This window comes from Monodon monoceros, unplaced genomic scaffold, assembly GCF_005190385.1.
Source record: "Monodon monoceros isolate NGI ecotype Baffin Bay Population unplaced genomic scaffold, NGI_Narwhal_1 Super_Scaffold_18, whole genome shotgun sequence".
In the NCBI taxonomy this organism is placed as follows: domain Eukaryota; kingdom Metazoa; phylum Chordata; class Mammalia; order Artiodactyla; family Monodontidae; genus Monodon; species Monodon monoceros.
In genome coordinates, this window is record NW_021703774.1 from 161006533 (window position 1) to 161018983 (window position 12451).

General features: G+C 49.3%; 1 protein-coding gene across 2 annotated transcripts; it reads right to left on the reverse strand.

The window, feature by feature from the left end:
* Window positions 1–227: 227 nt before the first annotated feature.
* MTFR1L (mitochondrial fission regulator 1 like) lies at window positions 228–12081 on the reverse strand. 2 transcript variants are annotated; one of them, XM_029229708.1, is made up of 7 exons: window positions 12030–12081; window positions 9079–9220; window positions 8548–8652; window positions 5612–5721; window positions 5177–5388; window positions 3639–3960; window positions 228–1576 (listed from the first exon to the last, which is right to left on the reverse strand). In XM_029229708.1, exons 2-7 carry the CDS (start codon window positions 9100–9102, stop codon window positions 1471–1473), a joined length of 879 nt encoding a protein of 292 aa, XP_029085541.1. In that variant the 5' UTR covers window positions 9103–9220; window positions 12030–12081; the 3' UTR covers window positions 228–1470. The 2 variants fall into 2 exon arrangements, with proteins under 2 accessions (XP_029085541.1, XP_029085542.1); XM_029229709.1 differs by lacking the exon at window positions 12030–12081 and adding an exon at window positions 11709–12011 and having other exon boundaries at window positions 556–1576.
* Between the last annotated feature and the right edge of the window lie 370 nt (window positions 12082–12451).

Below are 12451 nucleotides of genomic sequence, written 5' to 3' on the forward strand. Positions count from 1 at the left end.
TAAAGTTATATACTATATGTTTAAACATCTCCCTAAAAAAGGCTGACCTATGTAACGATCTAAATGGGACTATGTCATTCTTCTACTACAAGGTGGGAGAGAACTCCCATTGTAAAACAAACTATGAATCCAAATAAATGTTTACAAAGCTGGCTCTGCTGGTAATTAAAACTTACCAATTTTACTTTTGAAAACGCAACTCTGCTGTCATTGCCATGGGTCTGATCTGAACACAAGTCTAATTTGACTTGTGTTCTACTCAAGACATCCACTAGGTGGCAGTTTCCCATGTTGCAGGTGTGGTACCTAAGAGGCTTAAAAATAAGCCTCTGGGGGGCAAGCTTGCAAGTTATAAGACGGGACGGGCTTTGAAAGGTTAGGGCAAAATCTCTCTGTAAAGAAAGAGATAAGAAGCTCCCTAGGGAAGCCTTCTCTTCTAAAGGCAAGGGGAAGCCAGGAACCTGTTTAAAGAAGTTCATATACCTTAAAATTAATAGAAATTCTATACCTGTGGGAGATACTGGGTGATCACGACTCAGAGATGGACACAGCAAATGCAATATCTCTCCAAATCCTTCCTTTAATGTCAGGTAGTGCTTCAACCCAAACACACACAGGATACATACTGTAGAGAAAAGGGACCTGAGGGCATCTGAGTCATGCATGGTGTGGTAGGTACAAACCTTGGCCCAATGCAAAGGAGCAGTCAAGGGCCTGGAAGAAGGATGGTACTCTCTTTCCCATCTCCATTTCTCTTTCCTACTGGACTTACACTAAAGTCCATGGAAGAGAAAGAGCTTTCAATTAGTGGAACCAATGAGGGCCCAGAGCCTTGGAGGGTAGATTTGGTTGTACAGTATTACAAAATATATTTAAGAAAAAACAGCCCAGGCCTCCCAGTAGCCCAAGTGTCAGCTGGTCCAGTGGCTCGATCTCTACATGTAGGTGTTGGACAGAGAAGGGGGAGAGAGTGATTGCTGGGCACTGGTGTCAGTTCATGATGGAGCAGCATAAGATTTTCCCTGCCCTGTGAACATGTACATAAACATAGCCCCCTCCCCTCAGCCCTGCTCTGCTGCAAGGAACTGGCTGAGAGTAAGTGACAGCTGGGCACAAAGTGTTCAGTGAGACCAGTTATGGGGTCTAGTGCAGTGAAGTCAGTCATTCATTTAGGACCTATTTTCACACAGGGGCAAGGAAAAACCAGAAACTTCTATCTCACCCTTTAAACTGGGACATTCCAACCTACACAATTACCTGTAACGTGTCTCAGCTCAAAACAGGCAGCTTCTGCTAAGGTTTGAAGTACAGAAAACATATAATGCAGCTCTTCTCTTAGTCCAAGCTCTAGCTTTTGGCCAGACTGTTGCAGAAGATTTCTAATTGAGAGGCAGAAACATCTGCAGTGAGGAAGGCAGCTATTGAAAGAATTCCAGGAGCATGAGACTGAGTTTGCAGAGCTGAGTGCCATCAGTTTCCTTTTCTACTGATATCTTCTTCCTTCAGCGCAAACTTCCTCCTTAGGACCTCAGAGATAAGGAGGGCTGGGTCTTCCTCCTTCAATAAACTCCGGTTCCTAGAGACACAATAATAGCTTGTATTTATTGAGTACTTACTCTGCCCTGGGCAGTGTTTTGTGTGTTGGAATGCAATCTCATTTAATCCTCACAACACTCTTATGAGGTAGGAGCTACTACAATCCTTTTACAGATGAGGAAACTGAAGCACACTGAGGTTATGAATTTACCCAAAGTCATTAGTCACTCAGTAAGTGGTGAATCCACAGTTCAAAACCAAGCTTGCTGGTTACAAATCTCATCTCTTAACTAGACATGGCTTTGCTGTTTCCTAAAATGGCTACAAAATGTGGGCAAACCTGTTGGTATTGGCCTGTGGTGGCTAAGCTTCTGCTCCCACCTTCTGGCCCTATCTTTTCTTAGTAGCATTTCCCCAGGTCAGCAGGGGAAATGACTGATGACTCTTGGCTTTTCTGACCTTTATTCGTTCTGGGGAAAAGGTGTGCTGAGGATTTACTATTACCTCGGCTCCCTGTCAGGGAAACTGAGAGGTTTTTTATAAGCAATCCAGAGTTTATAGTAAAATGTTCACATCATAAGGGACCCGTGGGAATAAAACCAGTTTCAGATTAGGGTAGGTTCAAATTACCTGATAACATCAGGTATTTTCCTGGAAAATAGTTGCTTGAAATTCTAGTGAACTCTTACATACATACATCCTCATGAAAGCATTTTATTGGTCATTATGCTAGATGTAAAGGCCAAGATTGATTATTAAACCTTGAAAACAAAAAGAGGAACTGCCTTCAGTCTGTCACATTTCTGAACCCTGAAGATGGTGCTACTTTCCCGTTCTTAGTCATCAAGCCAGCTCCTTAGTCATCAACTCCCAGCTCCTTCTATCAACAAAGGAGGAAAGGGCCCAGGACACAAGTGAGAGGAAGGGCTTGGCAGTAGGGGGTCACAGATCTAATATGGTACAAGAGGCAGGTATAAGAAAGTTGGAGAGTCCAATCTATAAAACATTGACCAGAAGAAAAAGGCTCAGTGTGGCCCCAAAGCAGCGGCAGCAGCTGAATTTGGGAATGCAGCAGACCAAAGAACTGCGGGTCCGTATGGCCAGAGAAGGAAGGTAAAAGTAACTTTCCTACAGAATCGACTACCAGGACCCTTGTCTAGTTTTCAGAAGAAAATGGGGCCACAAAGGGATCCTTGTGCGAGGTGAGTCACTATTCCTTTAAGAGGAACTTCGTCAGCTCAGGAGACAGCCCTCACCTCCCCACCCCACAAAACAGCTTTTTAACTGCATTAACAAATACAGCTGCACATCTGGCCTCTGGATTTTAAGGTCTGGATGCCAAGTATTTCAATGCCCAGGAACCTGCATTTGAATAAGCTCTTCTGGTATGTCCTGTGCAGTAGGGAAACACTGCAAGGTGGTGACTCCCTCAGGCTGGAGCTCTAGGGCTTCTCTGCTAGATGAGTTTCTCATGGTAGGTATTTCCCACATCCCCTTACACTGACATCAGAAACTCCTAGAGCTCTACTCCTTGGGGGTTCTGCTTTGTTAAGTTTAAGGTGTATTTTTTTAAATAAATCTGAGCAATTCTGATAGGCAGCCAGGTTTAGGAACTACCTAGGAGTCTCAAAAGCCTTGTTCGTAAATCTCTGAATTTGCAGGGCTGGTGTGAATAATGGACCACTGTGTTTAAAGGAAATGTTCCTTTCACCAAATAAGTCTACTTTTTTGAGATACTAAAATAACTATTATGCAATTATGTTTTGAAGGGTGGGGCATGGGGACACTTGTCACTAGCAGTATGAAAACTGAAGTGGTGAAGCCCCTCTGGGGGACAGAAGCTGGATTAGATGAGCCTTCTTGTAAAATCCCTATTAGTCTAACAACATTTGGTTGGGTTAGGTCACCCCAACCAAATGTAAAGTGTTGCTCTTTCCTCAAACTGGGGACCCAGGCACGAGCAAGCAGGCAGCAAGCTTTGTGAATGAAATAACACATGACTACTATTGAGGACTTACTATGTAAGTACTTTCTATTAGATAATTGGCCACAGGCAACTTAAACAATAAACAGATCATCACAGCTCCTTATAATATACTTACAGATCTTGGCTCTGCTTCACCCGGTGAAAGTCCTTTAGGATACCCATCATATCTGCAAAGCTGCTGGCCTTGGACAGAGAGACGCAGTCATCTTCTTCAGACGAGCTGCAGGTAGCCTTGTGTTCTGGTTTGCAACATTCAGGGCTGGCAGAACAAAGCAGGGGGACTGATGGAAGCTCAGGGACCTCTACCTCGGTCTCCTCGGTGATGTCACTAATGACAAAGGAAGTTGTAGAGTGGAATGAGGATCCAAAACAAGGTAAGGGAGAAGAGACATTTGAACTTCCTGGAGATAAGAAATCTGGCGTTAATGAAGCCGAAGCTGAAAGAGAAAACAATAGGCATGGATGGACATTGGGGCTAAAATACAGCAGTTACATCTCCCTGCAAGCACTGCCTACCAAACATTCATTTCCTACGCTGACACCATGACATCCTGGGTTCCTCCACTACCTTCCCCTCTCAGGATCTCAAGAAGATGTAGCAGTACTGGGCTCTTCCAGTGTTCCAGGAGGGCAGAAGAAAACCACCCCATAAGGGCCTTGCCTCCTAAAAGCTCCCATTCTGCAGTGGGCTGTGGAGTGACAGCACTCTTTAGACTGAAGCAACAGTGCAGAACCAAGGCCTGAATTTGTCCTTTTCTCTAACTAGGCCAGTGCTTCTGACTGTGCTCCTTTGAATCCAGCTATCTGTGACTGAAAGAATTGTTCTGAAGTAAAAAACCAGAGTGGTGATGGTCCTCCTAGTGCCCAGATTTTAATGGATAGAATTTCCTCAATTTCTAAGTTTCTGGGGAACATTCTAGGGACAAAAAAGTAGCCAACAAATATAAATGGAAAATTCAGGTCCATTTCCTCTATAAAACTGCCATATGAGGGAATTAGATACATGAAGATTTCAAAGAGAACACCGTGATTTTTATGTGTTCTACCAACTGACAAGGTTTGGGAGCTATGACTACGAGTCAGTGAGGAGCAAAACAGTGAGAATGGGAGGAATACGAGGGTTAAACACTGAGCACCTTGGGAGAGATCCACCTGTTAGTATTTCCTGCATCTGGTCATCCCATTCATTTCCAGTGGTTCTGCCTTAACTGCAGACAGAAAGGTGGAGGAATGGGTGGAGGGTCTCTGCTGGAAAAGGCAAGGAAAGGGGAGATAGGTGCTTACAAAGAGGAATGTCTCTTAGTTGTAGGGAATGCTTATTTCTCATATTGAAAAGGAAAGCCATGAGCGCTCATGGAAGACATGATCTTAAAGACACTTGGAAGAGAGTGTTGGTTTTTGTGGCCAAGGCGGGGAATCTGCCTGGGGCCCCAGGTTAAGTGAAGATTTTGTTCCTAACCCAACCAGTCAGCCCCAAAATGGCTGACGGAAACCATCCAAAGATTGTAACAGGCTAGCCAGGCCTCATGGCAACCTCAGAGCCCTAGGCCCAAACACCCCCGAACCAAGGACCATCCTTATCCCTATCCTGTCCAAAAGCTAAGCAAAAAGGAACAGCCTGCTATATCCTGATCCTAGCTCAGGGGCTCTTACCTGCATCAGCTGCCACTATTTTAGCAATCTGGCTGCGCAGGTGGCTCAGCTCCTCCTGCAGCTCTGTGGTGCGGCTGAGGGCTGGCAGGACTGGCTTCTTAAAGGCCAGGAGCCTCTCCTCCGACCCACGGAGGTTGGGCACTGAGGCATTGCGCTGAATGACGATCAGAGGGCTGGGCTTCCAGGTGTGCCTCAGGGGGCGTGTATCGCTCCTGGACCAGGGAAAGACAGTGTGTCAGAGAGAGCGGGCCACTGCACTGCTTCCAAAATTCCTTCAACCACTCCTACACGAGTAATACAGCCAGGTTCTGCTCCCACTCTGAGCCCACAGCTCTCATTCCTGTTGCCCGCCACCTCTCACTCTTCCTGCTGCCTACCACCTCATCTGGGAAGAAGCTTTTCATTCCCCAGCCGGCAGGCTGTTGCCTCCGCTACCTGACCCGGGCATAAGTCTCCTCTTCATCCGCAGCAATCCAGGCGATGTCAGCCAGAGTAGGGACTGGGGGCACATCCCTCAGACAGAGGTCAGAGATGTTGGGCAGGGTCTGTAGGGAAGCAAAATTCATCAACATTTACTGCCTTCACGATGAAACAACTGGAGACTGAGCAAAATACAAAGGAGGAACGCCTAATGTGTAGGGAAGTCTTCGTAGAGGAGGTCCCAGTTGGAAATAGCTTGACTAAGAGGCCAGAAGCAAGAGTCTGTGAAATTACAAGTAATTCAGCATGGCTGGAACTGGATTGGTGGGGTGGGGAGTTGGGAGAGACTGGAAAGTGAATTAGGAGCTTGATTCTAAGATCAATAATGAGCCACTGGAAGATTGAGTAAGTAAGGATCAGATTTGAGGTTTTAAAAGATTACTCTGGCTACTGGATGGGAAGGTACAGAGACCAGTCATGAGCCTGTTGTATCCTCCAAGCAAAGCACGGTGGCCAAGAGCAGGGATGGGACCTGTTTTTATATACAATGTTTTACTGGAAAAATGGTCATACCCATTTGTTTAAGTATCATCTGTGGTGGCTTTTAAGCTATAACAGCAGAAGTAAGTAGTTATAATGGAGAGCAGTATGGCTCAGAGCCTAAAATACTGGATTGGCCAAGAAGTTAGTTCGGTGTTTTTTTTTTTTAATTTACTTATTTTTTGGCTGTGTTGGGTCTTTGTTGCTTTGCGTGGGCTTTCTCTAGTTGTGGTGAGTGGGGGCTACTCTTCGTTGTGGTGCGCGGGTTTCTCATTGTCGTGGCTTCTCTCGTTGCAGAGCACGGGCTCTAGGCTTGCGGGCTTCAGTAGTTGTGGCACGTGGGCTCAGCAGCTGTGGCTCACAGGCTCCAGAGCGCAGGCTCAGTAGTTGTGGCGCACGGGCTTAGTTGCTCCGCGGCATGTGGGACCTTCCAGGGCCAGGGATCGAACCTGTGTCCCCTGCATTAGCAGGCAGATTCTTAACCGCTGTGCCACCAGGGAAGCCCTAGTTCAGTTTTAAGTAAAAAATAAATGACATTTTTCATTTTCACCAAGAACGTTATTGAATGTATTCACTAACCCAATGAACTTTTTGGCCAAACTAATATTTACTCTCTGGCTCTCTGCTGACACCTGGCTAGAGCAAAGGGGTCTTCAGTGGTACTGGCCAGAGTTACTTTTTAACAGAGATGCCCGCGGCCTAAGAGTGTCTTGCCTTCTGGTTGTGAGAATACAGGTGCAAGGACATGGACAATCTGTTACAGCAACAGGAAATTTCTCCTGGCAAGCTCCTTACAACACCTTTGTAGCTAACTGGGATCTACATGTTAAGGCAACAAACACTGTTAGAAGCAAACTTGATAATCTGACTATTTAGATTTAAATAAAAAAAAATTATACAAAAGGAATCATAATGTAACTCCTTAAATTGCTCCTTCACCCAAATGAACAACTAGGGAACAGAGAGACTGAGTGACACCATGTTAAATGAAAAATTAGGAAGGTTCAATTATGTACTTACTGATTACAATAAAGAAAGAACCATGCGTTTAGAAAAAGATGGAAAAGAACTACACTAAAACATTAACAGTTATTGTGCCATGACTGTGTGATTATAGGTAATTTGTTTCCCTTTCTCCTTTTTTACTTTTCATAATTTAATATTTTTATATGGGTAAATTAAAGAATAATAAATCAGCAATATTCCCTTCAAATATTTAAAGTAATCAATTTACAACAAATCTAGAGATAATTTCTCAAAAATCCACCTATACATGAGTTAAATTCAGATGTTTCTGTTATAGACTGTTTGGTAGGTAGATCAGGAGTTGATAGCTCTGGCTTTTTGATAGGGAACCTGGGTCTCACAGGAGTGAAGTGATACTCCAGGGTTACAGAGGAAGACTTGCACTGACCCAGGAGCTAATGCTAAGATGGGCCATTTAGGGGAAGCCTCCATCTGCTTTCCTTGATTACCCAGAGTGCTCCTCTGCTATTGGCAATTAAATGAGTTAACATATATATAAAGTACTTAGCACAGAGCCTGGCACATTGTATGGGTTCAGTAAATGTTAGCTAGTATTACTAATACTACTCCTGCTCCGTGGGAGCCCGTGCCCTTGATCATCTCTGCCCAGCAGCGTGCAGGCAAAGGACTGGAGGGGCTACAGCCGAACGTGGGGGCAGCCCTGACAGACTCACACTCCCTAGCTGTCCTTCCCTTTGCTCCTGATGCTTAAGGCAGCTAGGGCCACTTCCTGCCCTACACAGTAACTGGCAATCTGGGTCAAGGGACAACACCCCCGCAACCCACTCCTGACTAATACCAACCCTGACACCAATTCAGAGACTCCAGATCAAGCTCCTACACAGACTTTGCAGCTCAGCCACGTGACATACAAACTCAGCTCCTTCATTTTTGTTTCGCCCTGGGCCCACATCCTTTCAGGCATATATTTCTGTCTCCTTTGTGTAGGCAGAAAGCTGAAGTATCTCTTTTGTGTCCCAGCTCCCCAAATGCACACACCTTAACCATCTATCCTGGAGCTGATGCTTAACCATTAGCTCTCAGAGGGAGGCAGCTGGGACTAATAAACGTTACTTAGCTTTCCACTGCACGAGGGGTCTTACTCACTTGGGCCAGACAAGAATCTGTGCTGTAGAGTGGGTACTAAAGGCCCCCTAGGCACAGAGGTGAGACTGAAATAGCCCAGTAAAGGAATGGCTAGACTTGGCCAGAAGGAAGAGGATGGGGCATAATGGCCTCAGGGAAACACTGAAAATAGGTAGCTAGAAGAAGTGACCAGGAAAGCAACCTGCCTTGGCAACGCCAAGGAGTCTGGGGCACAGAAGCAGCACCAGCCTCCCATACACTCTGAGCCTCTACTCTGCCTGCCCTTCCAGCTCACTTACCTCAAAGGATGCCCGGGGACATGGCTTCAGGGGCAGGCTGGTCCCGATTCTTCTCACTACACTTCGAGCAGCCCCATGCGGCTTGTTTTGCCAGATCGGGATGGTCTAGAGCAGAAAGAGACAGGGACAGCCACAACCTCAGAGAACATCCAACTACTGTCCCCATCCTCTCCCCCTGTCCCCTTTAGCAGGGGCCAACCTTCACCTTGGCCAGCCACCTAAGGGGACACCTGCTGCTGTCGAGGCACAGTCAATGCTGGGAGGAGGGTCCAGTGAAAGGGTGAGGGATTAGCCGGGTGTAGGGATCAGCCAGGCTGCCCTCCCTTCCCTCTGCACAGAATGATGGAAACACATTGACTCCTTAACTGCCCCAAGATCATAGTTGGTTCTGCCTTGGGGGAGGGGATGGAAGGGAGGACCCTTCAATTCCAGGCCTGGGTTGGGGAAGAATTAACTTGAGAATCTCAGAACTGCAGCAGGTCCAGTGCTTAACCTTCCCCACCACACCCTTGCCCTGGGAATGCCCCTTACCACACTGGCTTCCATTCCTGACATTTCGACTGGCTCCTGCACTTGAAGGACAAGGCAGCCACAGGGCAGCTCTGGAGGCTTGGGGACGCAGGAGGCGTGACGCCTTCATATCAGGCCATCTTAAGGAACCAGACTCCTCTTCCTGTGAAAGACCCCCCACAGGGGACTCAGTGGCCACCACACAAGCCCCACAAAACCAGGCCTTGCAGAGCCATGACTAACACTGAGGCTTCTCTGACATTTCACAGGGGGAGAAAACCAGCCGAAGAGGCTTCCCTCACCCAACAACAAATCCAGACCCTTAAAGGTTCTATTTCAGATTCGCTATACGAGCTTGGCCAACCCTGGGAGCCTTCCTGAGCCCTTAGGTTTTCTGAGGCAAAACTTCTGAAGAATATACATGTATAACTGAATCACTGTGCTGTACACCAGAAACATGACATTGTAAATCAACTATAATAAAAAAAAATTTTTTTAAGTTGATAAAACAACAAGCAAACTTCTTAAGATGTAAACAGAACCCTTTGGAAGTTAAAAAAGCTCATGGGAAAGCCAGAGTTATAGGTACCATCCAAGCCCAAAATTCATTCCTGGGGATAAGATGTAAAAAGGCCAGCATGTGCCACCCAGCCTAGCGCTGCTGGGCCCCCATAAGGGGAAGAGGTAAAACAGACAACAGTACAAAGAACAGCCAACCACCAGTAGCCAAACCGTCTACTGGGCTACAGGGGAAAAGAGCCAAGTGTTTATCCTGGCTCAGCCATCTACTGGCTTAGTAGCCATAGGCAAGTCACATGACCTTTCTGAATGTTGGTTTCTCCATCTGTAAAAAGATGACAGGAAGAGCTGCCACTCTAAGTTACCTTAAGAGTCAATCAGTGAAACGGGATTTTAAAGTACTTAATGAACTCTTAAAGCAAGACACAGATGGGTGGAGTTGCTGCTGACTGGATTCCTCACAGCTGCCCTTGCATGGTGAGCAGCTGCAGTCAATGAGCTCATTCAGTCCCTTGTTCATCAAACACCAACAACACTCACTCTGTGGCAGGCCCTGTGCTGGGCACTGTAGGGGCTATGGAAGGAGTAAGACACAGCCATGCTCTCAGGGAACACATACTCTAGCCGAGAGATAGGACCTGAATACATAATTCTAGCGGAGGCTGAATATCACTGCTGAAGAAAGGCACACCAGGCAGGTGGCCAGGTGAGTTCAGTCCCCGGCCCCAAGGCCCCAAGGTGACTTCAGAGGGGGTAAGAAGGGAAGGGAAACAGCAACACCACCACAGGTCTAGGAAAGGAATGTGAAGAGATATGTAAAGAGCAGAGTATGGTAAGGCCGCAAAGGTAGATGGTGGGGGGTGGGGCGGGGTGTTCAAAGGCTGGGAATGCCCTGGGTAAGAAGTCACTGGGGAGCCAAGGGCAGCCTCTGAAGAGGGGCTGGGCTGCGCTGACCGAAGCAGCTCTTTCTGGAAACCTCCCTTGGAGGGTCTCTCTTCTACCGCTAGGAGAGGAGGTATCACTCACTCACTTTACGATACATGAGGAAAAGAAGCTAGAGAGAGGAAGGGACTGGTTTAAGGTCACTCAGTGGTCACGGCAGTAGAAAGTCTGCAGACCCTGCTGCCTCCTGCACGGGCTCCATCTTCTCAGCCAATTCAAGCCTTTTATCAAAGTCCTTTTGTGTGCCAGGCTCTTTGCTGAATTTCAGTGGCTGCCACAAGCTCCATACAACACTGTTTCCCTGTGTTTCTCACTTTAGTCACTGCAGCCACTTCCTCTCCAAACTTACCTCCAAACTCAGCTGGGCCTAACCCTCACACGACAGCCAGGGGAATCTCTCTAGAACACAGTGCTAATCACATCCCTGCCATGCTTCAAACCCCCCTATGCTTGCTAGAGCCAAGAGGATAACGTCTAGACTCCTCAGCATGGCCAGCAGGCCGTCCCCAATCAGGCCCAACCTCATCTTTCTCTGCCCTGTGTACCCAACTCCCCGCAGCCTACAAGGCCTGTCCACTCCGGTCCCTGCACACTTCACAGCCACACCTGCTTTCGCCTTGCCCTCCAGCCACGCTGGCCTTGTCCACACTATTGCCTCTGCTCGAAACACCAGCACCCCCTTCTCCAAGCTCATCCTTAATCATTTCTGGAGCTCAACTCGAGCATCGCCTCCCCTTCCCCGCCCGGCACCCCGCGTTTCCTTCGAGCAGCAGTAACTAGGTAACGGTGTGCTGTGCAGTTTGTCCGAAGGGCGGGGACTTCCCAAGCACAGCCCAGCGCTCGCTCAGTACACAGCAGGCACTCGAGCATTTGTTCAATTAAGACACGGAGCAACGAGAACGCCGACTTAGCCTTGAACCCTCCACAAGCGTCTGGCTAGAAGACGCCCCCAGCTCGCTGGCCGCGCCGGCTGGTTCCCACCACCTCTGCGCGCGCACTGCCCCTTCCGACGCTGCTGCCCCAGTGTTTACACGCGGTCCCCCGCCGGAGACGCAGCGCCTCCCGAGCGGGCCTGGCCGCATCACCCCGGTCCCCGCCGAGATCGCCGCGCTCAGCGCAGTTCTGCGCCGGGGGAGCCGCCGCGGGGACCTTGCCCGGGACACGCCTCCCCTCCCCCGCAACAGCCCGACCCGACAGGGCCAAGGTCGGCCAAGTTTTCGCCGCAGCTCGGGCGGCCCTTGGACCCACAGGCCCGGGGCCGGGTCCCGGAAGGAGCGAGGAGGCGGCAGAAACGAGAAGCCTCTGGTGCAGCTGGGTGACTCGGGCGAGCAACTGCCCCTGGGGACTCAGTTTCCCCCCTGACATAGTGAGGCGGACGACACGGGCTCCCGCGAGAACCGGCGCGGGCACAGCAGCCGCGGGCACCGCACAGCGCCCGGCACTAGGCCGCGCGACAGCCGGGCCGGAAGGCCGCGCTCCCGCTCCGAGGCGGCGCTCGGACCTAGTCTCACCTCACACTGCAGCTCCGGACTCACTCACCTCACGGCCCCTCCTACCACAGCGGGCCGCCCAGCCTCAACCGCCCTCACTTCCGCTGACCCGCCCCCCGGAAGCGATCCCTAGCAGCTGCGCACCGAGCCGCGGCGGCGCTCGCCCTCGGAAGGCGGGCCCTGCTGGGGGCGGGGCGAGCGAGGGCTCTGCGGGGGAGGGGCGGCGCACTTGCCGATCCCGAGGGAGGAGGCACGCCCACCCGAGGCCGCGACCCCGCCTGTCAAAGCCCTGGGGAAAAGCTGATTGCGCTTGGAGATGCCTGAGGCCTGCCTGGTCTCATCCGCCCCTGGTCTCGGCCTCCTTGGTGCTCTCCGCGCTTAGTCCCGAAGCGACTTCTGGAAGGGGTCTGAGTTGCTATTCGGCCCCCCAATTGATCGGTGAC